Here is an 18,969-nt window from a genome sequence, read left to right on the forward strand (position 1 = left end):
AACACGCCCCAGTTTTCGCAGCTCTGTTTAAAACAGGAGCACTGTGACCTTGAAACGGCTCAGACCTGCTGGGACCATGAAGTTCCGACCTGTACTCTGCTCTCCAGTCCATACTTGCTTGCTCTGCTGTGAGAAAAAGGCTCGTGGCAGTTTCCGATCCACCCGTTTCGGTGATGATGGCTGAGAGGGAAGGAGAGGAACTGCATTTGGTTTTGGAAGGCTCCTGAGGGAGACGTTCCTGAAGATTCAGCTCTCCTAGCCCGCACAGAAACACGTGCTGTCAGGCTCCTCTGCAGACGGTTGATCTGGCTAGTTGCGTGTTAGTTTTCCAGTCTTGAGAGCATATATATACACAGGTGAAAATACAGCTTAGGGTAGGATGTTGCCTTTCCAGCTGACCTGGAACAGACACAAGATGACGATTTTTACAGCTCTCCGACTGCCAGGAAGTTAGCAGAGCTGCCAGCACAGGACATTTCCATCAGGTCCGGCTTCTCCCTGCCTCCGAGACTGATGGAGGCAGACAGGCCTTGCCCAAATGGTTCCTACATTGTGATGTCCTACCGTGACCCAAGGGAAGATCGCAAGCAAAGCGTAAAGCATAAAGCAGCACCAGGCTCTAAAACAATTGCTGTCTGCAACCCCAGGTCATACCACGAAAATCTTGGTTCCTCTGTTTGTTTCATGGTTGATGCAGAGATTAATTCTTTCCTGCCCATGGCATTGTACTCGCTGGAGCCTTCAGCAGAACAGAGAGCGTTGCTTTGTGTTATGGAGGGTGGGTTTGCCATGGTCATGGAGGGAATGGCACAGGAAGAGCGCAGAGACTCACAGCAGCGTGCAAAGAAAGCAATCTTTGCAGCAGCAGCATTAGGTGGGTTTCCATAAAGTAAGGCTTTGCCCAGGCAAAAGAAAAGTTTTTTTTTTTTTTATTTTAAAAGCAATTAATTTAAAATTAAATGTGAAACGACAACGATTTACATCCAAGCCTTAAGCAACCCACTTAAATTGAATAATGAGTTGTTCTGTGCAGCAGAATGACTTGAGGTGCATTTTCGTATGGATGAGTCCCCTACGTCTTAGTCCAGCGAGGCATTAAGAATCCATTACGAGAGCAGCACAGCACGACCTCGTCAGCCCCATCTCATCACGAAATCAGCCTCGGCTGGGTGTGAAAGCCAAAACATTGACGGGCACCGAGGCCATGACAGAAGGCCCCTCGCTGCGCAGTCCCTTCAGGCGCAGGTAGAGTATTCACGTCATGGCCTCTCTCGCCGCTCAGCTCAACGAGCGATGCACAGTCGAGGCTGCGGCTGTGGGCAGAAAGAGGAGAGCCCAGCAGCCGTCCCTGTCCCTCTCCCCTCCGTTCCCCGGCGGCCCTCCCGGCTGCGGGCGGGGGGACTACATCTCCCAGCATGCCGTGCGGCGGGAAGGGCCAGCCGGGCTGGGCCCCGCGCCGCGTGGCATGCTGGGAGCTGTAGTCTCGCCGGGAGGCGGGCTGGGGCGTGGCGGCGGCGTGACGGCTGGGCGGGAACGGGAGCGCTCTCCGCCCTCCTCACCCCGGGCCGGGGCGGAGCGGAGCGGAGCCGGGGGAGGCCGGGCTGCCCGTAGCCTTGGCGGAGGAGGGACGGGGGTTACAGGCGAGCCTGCTCCGCCTCCCGCCCCGAGCCGCCCGGGCGCGCTTCCCGCCGTTGCCTTCGCTTCAGGCAGGCGTAAGGGTGTGGGAGGGCGGCTGCCGCGCCTGTGCCGCTGCCTGCTGGGCTCGGGCGCCGCCGCCCCCGCGGCTGTTCTGCTCTGGGTGGCCCTGAACAGCCTTTTCTCTCCTTCGGTCCGGCTTGTGGCGGGAAGGGGTGGTTTGCCTCAGGGCGTCCTGACGAAGCCGTCCGAGAAGAGCAGGCTGCCGCCTCAGAGAGTTTGAAGAGGAGGAGGAGGAGGAAGAGGAGGCGGTCCTTCGTGCAGAGCGATGTAGCCCTGAAGGTAGAGCGGCGGCTCGTGGAAGGCGGTTAAACTCCTCACCGGTCCGATTCCAGACCATGGGCTAAAAACTATGTCCCTCTCCCGTGTGGAAAATCCGTGTTTTCTGCTGTTTCTGTTTGTCTTCCAAGCGATATTTATCCTGATACTCTACCGAGGTGGGCCTTCAAATGTGTTTCGTGGGATTTTAGACTCTCATCAGCTTCTGGATTACTCAAGAACTCACGATGTGTATACAAACCTCAGCTTGTTTACCCGAGCTCCTAACGAAGAAGCTATGCGGTACTGCTCAGTCCAGTCACCGATATTTGGTAGGTAGAAACCAGTAGTGTTTGAAATAGCTGCTTTGGTGCGTGATAAACTGAACGCTTTGTATATGTACGTTGTATATTTTCCAAACTTTTCCACTTTAAAAGCGGTATACCAGTGTAATGCTTACACTGACAAAATTTTCGTGTGTTAATTAACTCGTTTTTATTGGTTATACGAGGAAGAGTATTTTACTGATCTAAAAACTTCCAATGTTAAGGATTTGGCGATTGTAGAACAGGAGTGAAAACAGTGCATGGTGTTAATACCAAGTAAGTAACACTTTTTTTTTTTCTTGGTGGTCCTGTATAAAATGTCCCAATGCTTGTAATTTGGTAACTGCATAGTTTTCACCTGTGACTTACTGTAGCTCCTAGATTCTCTGTCTCAGCCTTATATCAAGCCTGTAGTTCAATATTAATTGATTAAGTTGGCTTTAAATGTTTGGGTGTTGGGTTTTTTTTGTATGAGAATGCAGCTTGACAGCTTGCTTTTCATGGTGGTCTTTTTGGCCTATGATTGTTATGTGTCCTTTAGACTTTATAACTTTAAAAATCTGGTCACAGGTTAATTTGTACTTACACTAGAAACAAATTAGAGCTGATCCTAGAGGCAGCATTAATCCAGCTAGTGCACTAGTAAATAGAAACTTGGAGTAAATACAAAATCAAACCTATAAACCAAGTTTGTTGGTAGCAAAGTAGTGCAACTCTCCAGTAATGGTGAATCTGTTCCCCTCAGCCAAGAAGGGATAAAGTTCTGTAAGCATGCACTTACAGCTGGTTTGGGGATGCCTGCTTCTTAGAGCACTGTGTAGTAAGTTAGTTACCCTCATCTGTTTTTTCCGTACTACAAGGGTTTCTGCATCTCTAAATCTTGCATGTAACTAGTCTTGGAGCACTGCTTAGTAGCTGCCCTGCTGTTCTAGGAAAGCTGATCACCGCATGTGGAGCACGCTACGAGTGAATCACGGACCTTGGTTCTCAGGTTGAAGTGTTGGGGAAAGCCAGTGTTGTGGCTACTCTTGTGTCAAGTTGCTTACTGAGGTTAGAGAGCTCTGCTGGGATGCTTTGGATGAGCCTTGTTCTTTTGATACGTTTTCTTCCTTCCTCTGTTCTTAAATACACAGAATCATGTATTTACATAGAAATACATAGAAAATGTATGAAATACATAGAATCATAGAATGGTTTGGGTTGGAAGGGACCTCAAAGATCATCCAGTTCCAACCCCTCTGCCGTGGGCAGGGACACTACACCAGGTTGCCCAAAGCCTCATCCAACCTGGCCTTGAACACTTCCAGGGATGGGGCAGCCACAACTCCTCTGGGCAACCTGTTCCACTGCCTCACCACCCTCAGAGTGAAAAATTTCTTATATCGAATCGAAATCTGCCCTCTTTCAGTTTAAAGCCATTGCCCCTTGTCCTGTCACTACACGCCCTTGTAAAAAGTCCCTCTCCAGCTTTCCTGTAGGCCCCCTTTAAGTACTGGAAGGCTGCAATAAGATCATCCCAGAGCCTTCTCTTCTCCAGGCTGAACAGCCCCAACTCTCTCAGCCTGTCTCCATAGCAGAGGTGCTCCATGCAGCATGTATAATGAAATTGTATGATAACTTTTGAGTGTATGCTTCAGCATTTCCCATGGAAACAGCTCTACTAAATAATCCTGAAATACTAATAGCACAGACCATTTTGCACAGGTGCTGGTTGTAACGGTCTTGGTGCAGTCTCAGTTCACCACTGTTCTTTCGGGAAGATACAATTCTGTGTTTCTGACTTGATTGTTTTATTTGAAAAAGCACAGCAGAAACATGCCTGCACTCTGCTTGTCTCCACTACTGGTAAGGATGCACTGCCCTGAAGAGAGTCAAAAAAGCTTTGGTCTCAAAAGAAGAAAACCAAACCAAACTAGGTGCAATTCTGCGCGGCTTGCCTGCAAACCATCAGATAAGCAAGAGCAGTGGCGTGCATGGAGGAGGCAGACATAGAGTAAAATTACAGTAATCAATGCTCATGGAGCTAGCTGTGAAATCTTTTTAAGACCTCTGCCCACCCTTGAACGTGCTGAGAACAGAGGGAGTTGGCCTGCACGTGGTACTTGAGAGCTAAAATGAAAACAGAATGTTAGTTATAGATGGAAACAAACAGTAAAGTTGACTGGGAGGAAAAAAAAAAAGAGGCAAAGTAATTGAGGAAGTTTTGCTGCAAAAAAATTAGAGTTGAGTGTACGTAGCATTGTTACTATGAAACACAAACTGTTTGGAGCATTGATACAGGTTCAGCTTAAGCAAAAGAAATCTTTTTTCTTGGAAGCGTTGTATCAGAGAGAATGATGCCTTTTAATATTCATTTCATAAACTCCAGGAAGTGAGATTTCAAATCAGCTCTTGAGAGCTCTCCAGTTCAGAGCTGGTAATAAGTGACTGTGTCCACTCCAAAGTGTGTTAAAGTGACTGGAAGAGTGCCGAATGGCTTAAAGAGTTTCTGCATCAGGGCTTTTATGAAGCTCAGCGCTTTTTCCACTTATGTATAAAGTAGATAATTTTCATAACTGTTGGAATGTAAAATCAGCTTGCAGATCAGCTCTCTTTTTCCTGCCTCCTGACTCTACAGCATCTTGGTTCTTCCAGGGCTGTGGAGTAAGAATTAAAAGTATAATTACTAACCATCTCTGCTCTGGAGGAACTAGGCTCTTGGTGACTCATGTTACTGTTTTAACACTTAGTGGTGTTCATTGAACTGTTAGTGACCCACAACTTGAAAAGAATTATACTAGATATTCAGTGTCTTTGTTAATATTGTGAATAAATTACTCAAGTTCCCTTAGAGGTTAAACTTTCTACACAAAGAACCAGGTGCCTGTTTCCTCCTCCTTCCTTTTTGGAAAAAGCAAAGCATTTATATGCTACACTTGTGCTCATTCAGGCTTAACGAAGTAGCATTTATATTCAAAATCTGACTTTTATCTCATTGCAGGCAAGATGTGGTGTTAGTTTCAGTTCATCTTTTCATCTTACCAGGAAGAAGCTTGATGCTAGAGGACTCAGGTTTTTGATTTTTTTTTTTTTTTTTTTTAAAGGGATACCTTACTTCATGTATGGTATGTGCTGAACGAGTTGGTTTAGCTCTTTTGGACTCTAATAATTGAAAGTGCTGTCTGTAACTCTGCTGTTTTAAATATGCTCATGCTATGGAATAATTTTTTTCCAAGCCCTTCTGATAGTAATTACTCCCTTTTGCTCCCATCTGTCATAACCTTTTCATGAGTGTGACCATCTGTTGTGGTAGTGAGAAGCTCCTGCTGCATTTCCTAATGGATACTCTCCTGCTGGAGTTTCTTCTCTTCGATTGAAAGAGAAGTAAAACGGTGGTAATGCTGAGATTTATTTCAGCTGCAGTTGAGACAGCCTTGTGTTCTGCCATTAGAAACTGGTGCTTAGATTAAGGCTGTTGGTCTGCTTTTTTTTTTTTTCCCGCAAAGACTGGTAGAATTATGCAAATATTCCTCTATTAATGTAGTGTGTGGCGCTGCGCTTTCTCATCCATGCTTCTGTTCCTGTTTGCTTAGCTTGTGTCAGTTCTGCTGACTCTGGTTGAGCTCAGCAATCATAGGTGGTAGGGCGAAACGTGTAGCAAGGAGTTTAGAAGTCGTGTGGCTTCTTTCTTAAGGTGAGATAAATCTGGTCAAAATCCATAGATGCGCTTGATAGTCAGATGTGCTGTTGTGCTGGTTTTGGCTGGGATAGAGTTAATTTTCTCTACAGGAGCTGGTATGGGGCTATGGTTTGGATTTGTGCTGAAAGCAGTGTTGATAACACAGGGATGTTTTTGTTGCTGCTGAGCAGCACTCACAGAGTCAAGGCCTTTGCTGCTTCTCACCCCACCCCAGCAGCGAGCAGGCTGGGGGGGCACAAGAAGTTGGGAGGGGACACAGCTGGGACAGCTGACCATAGGGATATTCCACACCATATGATGTCATGCTCAGCATAGAAAGCTGGGGGAAGAAGAAGGAAGGGGAGGACACTTGGAGTGATGGCGTTTGTCTTCCCATGTCACCGTTCTGCGTGATGGAGCCCTGCTCTCCTGGAGATGGCTGAGTACCTGCCTCCCCATGGGAAGCTGTGAATGAATTCCTGGTTTTGCTTTACTTATTTATCTGTTTTTATCTTAACCCACGAGTTTTCTTGCTTTTACCCTTCTGATTCTCTGCCCCGTCCCACTGGAGGGGAGTGGGCAAGCGGATGTGTGGGGTTTGGTTGTCAGTTGGGGTTAAGCCACAGCAGTTGCCTAGAAAGTAAAGCAAGCAGGGAGTGTGCTGCCACTGGCACCCGCTAACGATACAGACAGGGAATTGGGAGTGTTAACTCTGCATGCTAAAGTTTCTTATTAATTAAACACTCTGTGTGATGATACAGACATGGAAAGAGCTTAGGAGTCAGGCTATGGAGAAATTACTTGGATGCTTCAGGGTGTTGATTTTGCACCTTGTCTGAATTGGGATCCTGTACTTTCTAGCATGTCCTTTCCTGAAGTTGCACTTTAGCAGTTTTATTTTTCCCTGTTTGGTCCAGCTCTGTTCACAGCTGGGATTTAAACGGATTACAGTGCATTAGCCTTTTGTTAGTTGAATGGGAAGGAGACCTGAAAGCCGGAATTTAGCTTGGAGCCAAGGAGTGTAGGGCAGCCAGAGGTTTTGGGGATATATATATCACAGACTTTTAACTTTTTTTCCGTGTTTCCTTGGCATGTACTATACAGAGTTTCTGAGCTGAGTTGTTTGAGGTATGGAGCCAGGCAGCTCAGGAGAACAGGACATCTTGAAAAACCTGAAAAATGCAGATATTACCCTCATGAATCATATGCTTGAGTATGGAAGGAGACAACAGGAGTGAAACTATTGCACATGATCTTACTCATATCCTTATGTCCAAATTTAGATTTGATTTTTTAGAATTTAAGGATTATCGCTATGGAATCTCACTCTTCAACACAAAAAGCCCCTGTTGTGTTATAGGAAACAAAACCCTGCCTTTGTGGGAGAACAAAAGGGATTTATTCCCTTTCATATATTTTCCTTGGAACAATGATCTGTAGTTGAAATCCAGTCTGAATATAACATTTCTTTAGCAAGCTCCAGTTGTCATTGAATCAGAGGTAAATGGTGCTTTAGTTAGAAGATCTGATAATCAGGGAGTTCATAAATCTAAAAAGCAACATAAATTACAGGTTAACAAAAAAACGTTGGACTGACATGTGGTGGTCTTAAAGGCAGAAGAGGAAACTCTGTGTAGAAGTAGGTAATAACATCATAAAATCTGAACAGAAAATGTGACCTAGACTCCTGGGCCCACAGCATGATTCTCTGAGGAACTGCTCTTCTGTTTCAGGTACAAAGGTATGGCAATGCACTCTGGTTTCCTGCTGAGAGTAACGCAGACAAAATCACGTTCCCCCTGTGTTTTACATACTGAAGTGTGTTTTACAGGACTGAAGTGTGATGCTTAAAGAGTCAGCTGTTGCACAATCTTGCTGACAAGCAAAACTCAGTTTTTCCTTTTAAAAATAAACAAAACCAGACCAACCAACCAAAATAAACCATGAAGTGGGATTCATAGTGGCCAGCAGGTCGAGGGAGGTGATTCTGCCCCTCTGCTGTGCTCTCCTGAGACCCCACCTGGAATACTGTGTTCAGCTCTGGAGTCCCCAGCACAAGAAGGACATGGAACTGCTGGAGCGGGTCCAGAGGAGGCCATGAAGATGATCCGAGGGCTGGAGCACCTCTGCTATGGAGACAGGCTGAGAGAGTTGGGGCTGTTCAGCCTGGAGAAGAGAAGGCTCTGGGATGATCTTATTGCAGCCTTCCAGTACTTAAAGGGGGCCTACAGGAAAGCTGGAGAGGGACTTTTTACAAGGGCGTGTGGTGACAGGACAAGGGGTAATGGCTTTAAACTGAAAGAGGGGAGATTTAGATTAGATATAAGGAAGAAATTCTTCCCTCTGAGGGTGGTGAGGCACTGGAACAGGTTGCCCAGAGAAGCTGTGGCTGCCCCATCCCTGGAAGTGTTCAAGGCCAGGTTGGATGAGGCTTTGAGCAACCTGGTGTAGTGGAGGGTGTCCCTGCCCATGGCAGGGGGGTTGGAACTGGATGATCTTTGAGGTCCCTTCCAACCCAAACCATTCCATGATTCTATGGTTCTATAGCGGCTAGACCTTTTTGATGGTGTGAGGAGTGGGATCAGTGGCTGTTCAGACCGACCTTCAGGAGGTGCCATTATGTGTGTTCCTTGAGGAGGAAAAGGAGACATGGAGTATAGGTTTGCTCATCAGAAATGTGAGGTAAACCAACTTCCATGTACTTCCAAAATGTTTCCCAGTGCTGAATGGACAGCTTGAATCTTGTGCAAAATTTAGTCCTTAGGCCTGGTTAGTGCTCAAAAAACCCCCCACCGAAAAGCCAGTGGAGGAATGTCGCTTCCTTCTGTGTCAGTTAAACGGGATGTGGGTGAACGCAGGCTCCATTTTTTTTTTGTTAGACTCTGCTGTGGTTCAGCCCAGCCAGCAGCTGAGCTGCCACAAGGTCGCTCACTCCCTCCTCTCCCTCAGTGAGGTGGAGAGGAGAAAAAGGTAACGAAAGGGCTGAGGGTGGAGATGAGAACAGGGGAGGGATCACCCTCCAACCATGGTCCCAGGAAAAACAGACTCAGTCTGGGGACAAATCCATTTAATTCATTAACGGCTCATTTGGAGAGGATAACAAGAAACAAAGCCAGATCTCAAAACCACCTTCCCCCCACCCCTCCCTTCTTCCCGGCTCTGCCTCCTCCCCCAGTGGCACAGGGGGACGGGGAATGGGGCGGGGGTTGCAGGTCAGTTCATCACATTCTGTTTCTGCTGTTCCTTGCTTAAAGGAGGAGGAGGACTCCTGACACACTTTTCCTCTGCTCCAGTGGATCTCCTTCTCACAGGACAGTCCACACACTTCTCCAACCTGAGTCCTTCCTGCAGGATGCAATCCTGACCCATCAGATTGCTCTGGCACAAGCTTCTTCCCGACAAAGTCACGGATTCTTAGGGAGCTGCCACCTGCTCTGGCATGGGGTTCTCCATGGGCTTCAGATGCCTCTCTGCCTCATTGTCAGCCTCCAGCAGCTCCCGGAGACCATTCCCTACGACTTCCATCAGGTGCAGGCATCTCTGCTCCAGCGTGGGGTTCTCCAAGAGCTGTGGCTGGATCTCTGCTCCACAGTTAATCTCCATGGGCAGCAGGAGGGCCGCCTGCCATCACACCACCGGTTGTAGGGGAATCTCAGCTCTGGCACACCTCCTTCCATTCCATCTTCACTGTCCTTGGTGTCTGCTTGGCTGTTCCTCTCAGATCTCAGTGCTCTTGATGAACCTCAGCAGTCCCGGCAAGATGAACTCCTCCCAGTGGGTGCCCCAGCAGCAGGATGCTTTAGAGCTCTCCAAGGCATGCTGGCTGCAGCCATCTCCAGTTGGGTAGTGGCAGCCCAGTGTGGGCAGCTGCCCGCCTCCTCTCTCTCTTCAGCATGGGTCCAGCCTTGGTTCGGGCTCCTTTTTCCCCACCTTAAATAGGGCATTCACAGATGTGCTGATGGCTCAGCCCTGGCCTGAGGGGATGGGGAGGGTCTCACCTGGCCAGAGGCCGGTCCAACCGATTTTGGAACTGGGAAAGCTTTTCACAGCTACTTACAGGGGCCATTTCTGCAGCCCTTCCCGTGCTGCCAAACCCTATCACCTAAAGCCAGCACATTGAGCTTTCCACAGATGTTTCCAGGGGCCGTTTCCGCAGCCCCTCCCATAAACCCAGCACAGAATCGTAGCAGAGATGTGGATGTAGGATGGGCTGGAAGAAGTATCTTCTGGACTCAGCTGCTTAAATATTTAATTTGACTTAAGACACACACACCTTTCTCTGCTCAAATGGAAGCTACTAAAGACTAGGCTGAAATATTTGCTCTTTCTCTCTCAGGCTTCATTATCAGAAGTTTTTTGAGAGAATTATTTATTTCATGGTTTACGAGGGAGTTTGACTTAAAAGATACTGAAAACTTGCTTCAAGACAGCCATAGCATTAACTGTGAGCTCGGAAGGAAAACTTATTTATAGTTGTTTAAAAAAAAAAAAAAGAAAAGCAAAACAAAACCCAACAACTTGCCTCACAGGCTTCTCATGCAAAAAAAATATTTTGTCTTTGGGTAGCATGGCCTGCAGAGTTGTCAGTCCTACTTAAAGCTGCCGTTGGAAATTGTCAGCTTTTAATTGCGACTGAGGGAAAGGTTTCTTCCTAGTGAAGTAACAGATGTTAATCTTGTTCTGCGTTTGTGCCTTATTTCCCTAAAAGTTGATAGTGGTTGGAAACCACTAAGACACACTGATTCATGTATAAATATAACTCTTCTGCTAGTTCTGAAACCTTTCTCACTGCCTAGGAGGACAGGCGTTTAAATAATTGTGGAATTTGTTAGTTCCTATTGTTGCAATACGACACCTGTGTTAAAACGGCGATTGACACTTTTTATTGATTCTTTCTTGTGACTTGTCAAGCTTTTTCCACCTGAAAAACAGAAGAATTCAGATTAAAATGCAGACTTATTTCCTTATACAGTATACTTAATGGTTTTTACCTGATGTGTTTTGCATTTCAAATCGAGGTGCTGAGTAGAGAAAATATCACACGTAGTTACACCTGTTCCTGAAAATATGTAACATCTCTCTCCTTCTCAGTTCTGTCATCTGCTTCTCCCAAAATTCTCAAGTACTGCCTGTTTGTCACTGCGTGTGTAATTAAATAATACAGCAAATACAGCCCTTGTGATTATAACATCAAATTGAAGCGGAACCTTTTCTTTTTAACAATAAAGGTAATGATTCCTAAAGCGTTGGTATTCATCCAGGCTTTAAGCTATTTCTTCCCCAACCTGCTGAATATCCTTTTGGACATCTTTGTCCTTGAATCTCCTCTGAAAGAGGCTTAGAGACTTTTTCCACATGGGTAGCAAAAGCAGTGATGTCTTTTTATCTTGATTTATTTTCAGTGCTATTCTTACAGTAAATACATTTATTGAAGGATCACATCTGCAGCACAGGACTGAAGGTTTGCTTATGTAGTAGGGAGCCAGTACCAGGAAAAAGCAAGCTGTGCAGGAGCCTGGTGAGGCTTGTTGGCTGTGCCAGGACTTGGGATGCCTCTCTGGCAGGTAGCCCGCCAGCCTGGTGCTGAGCCCAACACCCCTGGGTGTGGAGCCCTGCAGAGGTGACCAGCAGGCAGCAGTGGAATTTGTCACGTGGGCACATCTGGATGGTGGCATTAACTGCTCTGTACTAGGACTGGGCTGGTGCCTTAAGTAGTAGCTAAGATAGGCTTGAACGAAGGTCGAGAAACATCACTGATGTTATTTTTTCCTTTTCTGTCTGTCCTTACAGTTGGTCCATTAACCATCACCTTCAGGACACTCCCTAGTGAAAGAATGATCATCAAAAAAAATCCTTTTGTTCAGCCTGGTGGCCGCTACAGGCCACCTCACTGCTTGGCCCGCTACAAGTCAGCCATCCTTGTGGCCTACAGGAACCAGGAGAAGTACCTTCGCCATCTGCTCTACTATCTTCACCCTTTCTTGCAGCGCCAGCAGCTCAGTTACAGCATCTACTTGATTCAGCAGGTAAATCTAAATCTCACGTGCCTGGTGGTGTAGCTGAGCTGCCCAGCTAAGAGTTACGTTCTGAACAAGAAATGTGAGTCTTCTAACATGGAAGTATCTTTTTATGTATGGATTTAGAGCAGGGCAGTTACATGCTGTCCCATCTCCGTGGCTGCTAATGATTGAAATGTCATACCACTTGTCAAGATCATCATTCTGCTGTTGATTTGTTCTGCTTTTTTTTTTTTCTTCTGGAGGGGTAAAGTTGTCATTAAGTGGTAGCTCGTATTTTCAGCTGTTCAGGAGTGGAATGTGGTTTGGCTGCAGCTTGTCAGTGTGGCTGCTGAGCAAAAGTGGTGAGATTAAATGCTGAAGTGAGGTTAGATGGTTTTAGTCCGTATCAAAGAAAAAGATCTGGTCCTATTGTGGGCCAGCCTATGCAAGTCAAACAGCCGTTTTTAACTGGCCTGGACGGGTATTGTAAAAGATCAGTGGTGAGAGAGCAAGTTTTGGATTCGTTAATTAAAATTGGTAGCTGAATGAAAAAACCAAAGCTTTTTTGTTTGTGACTAAGATCTATTTTCTCATTTACAAGTTTTAATAAGCAGTAGTCAGGGGAGAGGCATTGATGTGCAGATGTATACCTGAGGACTGACTTACTGGTCTCTTGGAAATCAGCCTCCTTTGGGTGCCCATGGGATGCAGCTCCTGACACAGCAACGACACTTGCTCAGAATGTTGTGAAGAGGGTGGGTAAAATTTTCATAGTCTGGGGCAGGAAATCTGCTGCCAGTGTTGATTCATTCCAGCGTTGTTCCACCAAATAAGGCTTTTTGACTAACAGAAACTTTGAGTTAGCTTGTTCTGTCATTTTGGTGAAGAAGTGCAGGTTTTCTTTTCCAGGTGGGGAATGGTACATTTAACCGGGCCAAACTGCTGAACGTCGGGGTCCGGGAAGCCCTGAAGGATGAAGACTGGGACTGCCTTCTCCTGCACGATGTGGATCTGGTACCTGAGAATGATTATAATCTCTATGTTTGTGACGAATACTATCCCAAACATATGGCTAGTGCCATGGAGAAGTTTCAGTACACGTAAGTGCCTCCACTTGCTTTGGATGTCTATATCCCAGTTGGGTCACTTTCTGCACAGACAGTGTGAATGAGGACAGTGGAAGACACAACCTTGAAGAGGTTTTTTGTTGGTTTTGCACTAGTGACTTCCCCAGAAAATGACATTCTTGGCCTAAGCATGGAATCTTGAACAGTTCCTTGCCTGCAGCTTCCTGTTCCACTGTTAGCTCAGCTTGGTGGCAAATGACCAGCAGATTTGTTTGCCTTCCCGAACAGAAGTACAGGGTGGGAATTATTGGATTACATGGAAGATGTGTGACAGGATGCAGGTGTTTTGAACTAACCCAAGATGAGAATTTCAAAACCAGCTTTGCTTTGCTGTGCTGGGTGGGGGGGAACGATGAGGGGCACATCACACGAGAGAAATCACACTGGTGTTGTTCTTTTGGGTTTTGGCACTGTCACGACTGGCTGTGAGGTGTGTGATTAACATGTGTGTGACTTGGATCGTGTTGTCAGTTTGTGGAGGGCTGGTATGAGCTTTCAATATTCATGATTTTTTTTTTTCCCTTTCTCTTTTAGTCTGCCATATAAGTCCTTTTTTGGGGGTGTATCTGCTCTGACTCCAGAACATTACATGAAGATGAATGGGTTTCCAAACACGTACTGGGGCAGTGGTGGTGAAAACGACGACATTGCTGCAAGGTACTAACGTGCAGGACAGACTTACAATAGAAGGGAGCCAGCTAGTGAAACGTGTAGCAGTACCCTAAAACGGGAGCTAGGATGTTGTTCCTTCACCTGCTTGTGGCATTGTTGTAATCCAAAATGGCACTGGGAATGGTTAATGGCAGAAGGTGCTCAGAATCTGTGAATCCAACTATTGTGTCCTGGGAGGACAAAGCTTTCCTCAGGCTCTGGAGGTGGAATGTTACTTCACATCCTTGTGCCTTCAGTTATTCTGGAGCATGCCCAAGGGGTTCTAACCACCAGTAGTTGACAAGTGACTTCACTGACATTAACAGGCCCAAGGGAAGGAAGGAATCTGCAAGCTTGACAAATAAGAAAACCAAGAAGGTACTTATTAATTCTCAGACAGCTGGGAATTTAAGTTGTGATGGGTATCTAGGTTGCTCCAAGTATTATCTAATCACCAGTACTTGGAATTCAGGAAAGAATTCTAACTTCTGTCTTCAGTGCTGGGTGATGGAGAAGCCTGGGTGCTACTGTGAGTCAGTGACAGCAAGATGTGATGTTTTTTTTCTTGTCCTTCAGTTGCCATGACAGCAGCATGCTATAGAAAGGAATACAATGAGTCTAGTTCCAGGTACTCTGCCTGATGTGAATTCTTGAAGTACAAAATCGTGGCTGTAGCTGCTTTATTCAGCTTTCTAGTTGCACTGTTGCACCTTCATCATCTTGCACCGAGGCAAGCTCTTGGGGAGTTTGTAAAACTAAACTGAAAAATAAAAGCCTTGCATGTTTTTTGGTCTTGCACAGTGTGACAAGTTACACAGTTTCAGTGGAATGTTCTGTTTGGGGACTGTAGGAGTTTTTACAAAAGCAGTGTTCTTCTGGGAACTGCAAGTCAGATTTTCTAACAGAATTCCTCCCTTTCTTTTCAGAGAAAGCTAACTAAAAGGGTGTGTGATTGTTTAGAGATTCAGCATTTACTAAAGGAATGCAATACCAGGAAAATAGATCTTGAAATCAAACACTACAATGCCGGGTCTGTTCTGCTGTTCCTGGTACAGCTGAAGCACCTGATGTGGTTTTCTGTACCAGTGGCAGAGAGTCATGCCAGTTATTCACAGGAGTGCACTTCCTTATGGAAACCTCTTAAGGCGAGGAAGTTATGTAGATCCCAAAATAGCCCTTTCGTGAAAGGAAGTAAATCCTGTGTTTTTTCTCTGAAAACTTACACCAATGATTAGCAGGTTCTGGCCCCTGGGTACGTGGAGGTGATGGAATATATATTCATATACTGAAGTCTCAACCTGCAGAAGTTAGGAAGGAGCTGGCTGTTTTTGAACGGCCAGCTTGATGCACTAACTGGGATTCAGATTTTAGGAGGTGCACAAGCACTTCTAATTAATTTTGTTACTACATGGTATTTGAAATTGGGCCTTGAAATGTCAAAAAAAACCCTCCTGTGTAAAGATTTTTTTTTTTTTTCCTGGGATACTGCTTATTACAGCAGAGTTAGTGTTTTCTTCTAACAAAGGGTAGGTGCTGGTGTTTGCTAGGACTAATACTGGAGAGTGCTGCAGTCTGCCAACAAGAAGTAGCAGCCAGCGTTTTTTTTTTCACTAACTGGAACCACTTCGGTGTTAACATTATCAACTCTGTGAAAGTCTGTTGGGTTCTTCTTTACAGTAAATGAACGTATCAACCGTTTCCTGTTATGATTTTAGTTCTGTTTTGCCATGCAAAAAAACTAACAGCAAAGCTAGTTTATGGCTCTTAGTTTTTCTTGTCTTTTTGATTGGATGTGCAATAAGCTGATGTTCAGAAAACTAGAAACCTCGTCTAAAACTCAATCTGAAATAATCATGGAATGGTTTGGGTTGGAAGGGACCTCAAAGATCATCCAGTTCCAACCCCCCTCCCATGGGCAGGGACACCCTCCATTACACCAGGTTGCTCAAAGCCTCATCCAGCCTGGCCTTGAACACTTCCAGGGATGGGGCAGCCACAACTCCTCTGGGCAACCTGTTCCAGTGCCTCACCACCCTCAGAGTGAAAAATTTCTTCCTTATATCCAATCTAAATCTCCCCTCCTTCAGTTTAAAGCCATTGCCCCTTGTCCTATCACTACATGCCCTTGGAAAAAGTCCCTCTCCAGCTGTCAACAAAGTGGTATCATTAGATGGCTCTGGCCTAACAGATGCCTTCAGTTTTGCAGCCTCTCTCAGCTTTAACATTCCTGTTTCAGTGCAGCTTGACGCTGCACCGGACCACAATGGAAGGCAATCAAATGTTGCCAACATGCCAGTTGGATAACCCCAGCTGAGCAAACATTCCTTCTTGTATTCCTGGGCATTTTCTCTGCCTAAGAGCTGCCCTGTGATAGCGGAGGTTTGCTCGCCCTGTTACATGTGCTTTTTATTGGTAACCTAACATGGATGCCATCAGCAATAGGTTAGTTCAAAGTCACCCAAAATGCTGCTTTTAGCAGCTCTGGTCTGGAATTCTGAGCCTTTGGTTCAGATTTTTCCTTACCTAACTGGCCTGCAGCTGAGCAGCTCGCGTTTGTTTGTCTGCCTGCATTTAACACTGATCTTTTATGAATATTAATAAAATAATCAGGCCATCTGAGTGAATGGCACTTCTCAAAGAGCAGGGAGAGGCTTAACCTGGATCTGAAACTCAGCACTGGTTTCCTTTCAGAAACTGCAAGCTTGGGGGTTTTTGGGTGGTGTGGGTTTTTTTTAAAAAGCTCAGGTGATGGACCACTAGGCAGTAAATGCTCTGGTCTTACAAAGAAGTGAAAATAATGCTCAGTTGTCAGACTCATGGAAAATGCTCTTGAATGCTTTGTAGGCAGTTGTTTGTTCCCTGCTTGCTCTAATCCTCTTCGTACTCTGCCTCAGCACACCACAGCTGGGAGCTTTCCAGCCCAAGCCTGGTTGGAACCTGCTAGAGAAGAGAACGTGGCACTGTGGTGTTAAACTCACTCCCTTCAGCTTCTGCTTTGATTGCATAAACACTGGAAATCATCTGTGACTTTGACCTTCCCTATAACTAAGCCTAAGCAAACATTTTGTTTGTTTTAAAGGATTCAGTTAGCAGGAATGAAAATAGTCCGGACATCACCGCACCTTGGTCGCTACAAAGTCATGGACTACGCTGAAGAGACAGAGACACAAGAGCCTTGGAGAAGGTAACTGCTGGGGTTGGGGCAGTTAGGAGGCCAGTCTGCCTTGTGGCAGGTTGACTGGTACCATCATCATCTTCAGACCTGGCAGAAGGTGCACCTAATGCCACTACTTGTTTTTCTGCATTAATGTGGCTATTTAAAGAAGGCTTCCACTCAGTTTCAAGTGAATCATTCTGTTCCTGTCTTCGCACTTGAAGGGTTTCTCCTTGTTTCCTGCTGGTAAGGACACATGCTAGCTAGGAAGCTAACACATATCAGACTTAAGCATGAAATTATTCCAGGAATAAGACTTCAAAAAATAAAATACTGCCTCTCTTGTAAATAGGGAGAGTTCAGTCAGAAGAGGTACTTTGTTACAGGTTCCTTGTACAAAAAACTTACTCTTCAATCTGTGTGGATTTACAATGTGCCTTAAAATAGTGGAAAGTGATATTCTCATTTGAAGACATGAGGAAGGTGCTATGAGAGACCTTAGCAGAGACTCAGTTTTATATAAAGAGCTGGAGGAGGGTGGTGGGTCAGGTATGGTGAAGGCTCCTCCTACCAAGAGTGCAGACTTCCTTCTCTCATCTCAACACTCAGGTTTCTGTAACAATCCTGTCTTAAAACCCACCCCCAGTAGCCTCGGTACACCATTGCTGCAAGCCTCTGTTGCGCTCCCAGGGCTCTCTAAGCTTCTGCCAGTTTCTTGGATTTTTTTTTGTAGACACTAGTTACCACCTCACTGGTCTCCCTGTCTGATTAGGTTCCAGTCCAGACTGTCCTCCTTTACTCAATGTTAACTTACTCCAATCTGTTTAGTCTTATAAAATGCCTCTCTCTAGTCTGTATTGTGTGAGAAGAACTTTCTTGGGGCTTTTCTGCTAGCAGATCTCATCTACTAAGCCCTTGCCCCATCTGGAAGACTGTTTCTTCTGCAGCTTCAGCTGCAAAGATCACCTTTGTTCTTCTGTCTAACTGCAGCTTTTCTTCCTTCTTCAGGCCTCCTTCCCACCACAACACCAGAAAAACATGGAAAGATGATGGAATGAATTCATTAGAATTCAAGCTCCTTTCCAGGACGAAGCATCCTCTTTATACCAACATCACTGTGGACATTGGATATGTTCCCCCATTTTCTTAAGAGAAGGAAAACAAAAGTGGATTTGGGGCACATGGGCATTCAGCATCCACCTCCTGTTGTGGTGCGGAGTTACACCACCTGGAGACTAATCCTTTTGTCTTTCAAACATTTTGCTTTTCTTCTGACTGTTTAAGAGCTGGAAGAAGAGGCTTCAGGAATAGGGTAAGATAGCTAATCAACAGGCACTGGCTTACAGTGGAACTTCCCTGCTGTGCCAGACCCACCTCCCAGCCCTCAGGGATAGAGCTCTCCTTGACAGTAAGCGGACCTGAGGGCTCTGGAGCCTTTGTTCCATAGCTGGATAGCTCTGTCCTGCTTAGTGTCCAGCAGGATACAATCCATTCTGTCAGCTGGACCTCTGAAACGCTGTATTTGGAGAAAGTGTTGAAGCCAGTTACAGTTCTGTAAATATCTTTTGTGAATTTGAGTAAAATAAATTGAGTTATGTGTTTGGGTTAAGACTTTCTAGAATATTTAATAAGAGTGTAATAAAGCAGAAAGTTGCCCTGAAACTGGACAAAACCAGAGTTTAAGTCCTTGTCTTTTTCTGGCCTGCTCCATCAGCGTTTACATGTTTTAGCTGTGGCTGTAATTCAGGCTGAATGGGACCTGAGGCTGGCACTGAGTCTAACCCCCTGCTCAGAGCAGGGAAATCCATCCCACATTGCAGCTGTTGCTCAGACATTCATTGTCTTGCAAGGCTGATCTGTCTTCAACATATTTGAGAAACAAGCTACTGGAGGAAAAACTAAGTCAAACATGTCAACAGTGGAGCTGTGACCGCGGCAGGGCTGCATTTGTGCTTGCCTGACCGTGAGACTGACCCAGGCTGCCCAAGACTTTGCCCTTTCTGTGATTTTTTTCTCTCTATAAAGTCAGTCAGCAGCACTGTCTACCAGCTCCAACTACTCTGCAAGCACAACACAGGGTCTTTTTGCTTGTTACCTGTAG

At 45.7% G+C, this 18,969-nt stretch overlaps 1 protein-coding gene across 3 annotated transcripts; it reads left to right on the top strand.

The window, feature by feature from the left end:
* Window positions 1-1,977: 1,977 nt before the first annotated feature.
* LOC104372287 (beta-1,4-galactosyltransferase 3) lies at window positions 1,978-18,406 on the top strand. 3 transcript variants are annotated; one of them, XM_086616174.1, is made up of 8 exons: window positions 1,978-2,285; window positions 4,360-4,362; window positions 9,487-9,528; window positions 11,665-11,963; window positions 12,846-13,036; window positions 13,598-13,720; window positions 16,794-16,898; window positions 17,877-18,406. In XM_086616174.1, the coding sequence occupies exons 1-8, from the start codon at window positions 2,048-2,050 to the stop codon at window positions 18,016-18,018; spliced, it is 1,143 nt and encodes a 380-aa protein (XP_086472300.1). In that variant the 5' UTR covers window positions 1,978-2,047; the 3' UTR covers window positions 18,019-18,406. The 3 variants fall into 3 exon arrangements, with proteins under 3 accessions (XP_086472300.1, XP_086472414.1, XP_009976280.2); XM_086616288.1 differs by lacking the exons at window positions 4,360-4,362; window positions 9,487-9,528 and having other exon boundaries at window positions 11,728-11,963; window positions 17,859-18,406; XM_009977978.2 differs by lacking the exons at window positions 4,360-4,362; window positions 9,487-9,528 and having other exon boundaries at window positions 11,728-11,963.
* The last annotated feature ends 563 nt before the right edge of the window (window positions 18,407-18,969 follow it).

Source organism: Tauraco erythrolophus, chromosome 1 (genome assembly GCF_009769465.1).
Source record: "Tauraco erythrolophus isolate bTauEry1 chromosome 1, bTauEry1.pri, whole genome shotgun sequence".
In the NCBI taxonomy this organism is placed as follows: Eukaryota; Metazoa; Chordata; class Aves; order Musophagiformes; family Musophagidae; genus Tauraco; species Tauraco erythrolophus.

What these genes read in the sequence shown, in the direction of transcription:
- LOC104372287 (XM_086616174.1), top strand. Translation starts at nt 2,048, where the DNA reads ATGTCCCTCTCCCGTGTGGAAAATCCGTGTTTTCTGCTGTTTCTGTTT. An exon ending in GCATCTACTTGATTCAGCAG is followed by an intron (nt 11,964 to 12,845) that starts GTAAATCTAAAT and finishes TTTCTTTTCCAG; the next exon opens with GTGGGGAATGGTACATTTAA. An exon ending in AACGACGACATTGCTGCAAG is followed by an intron (nt 13,721 to 16,793) that starts GTACTAACGTGC and finishes TTTGTTTTAAAG; the next exon opens with GATTCAGTTAGCAGGAATGA.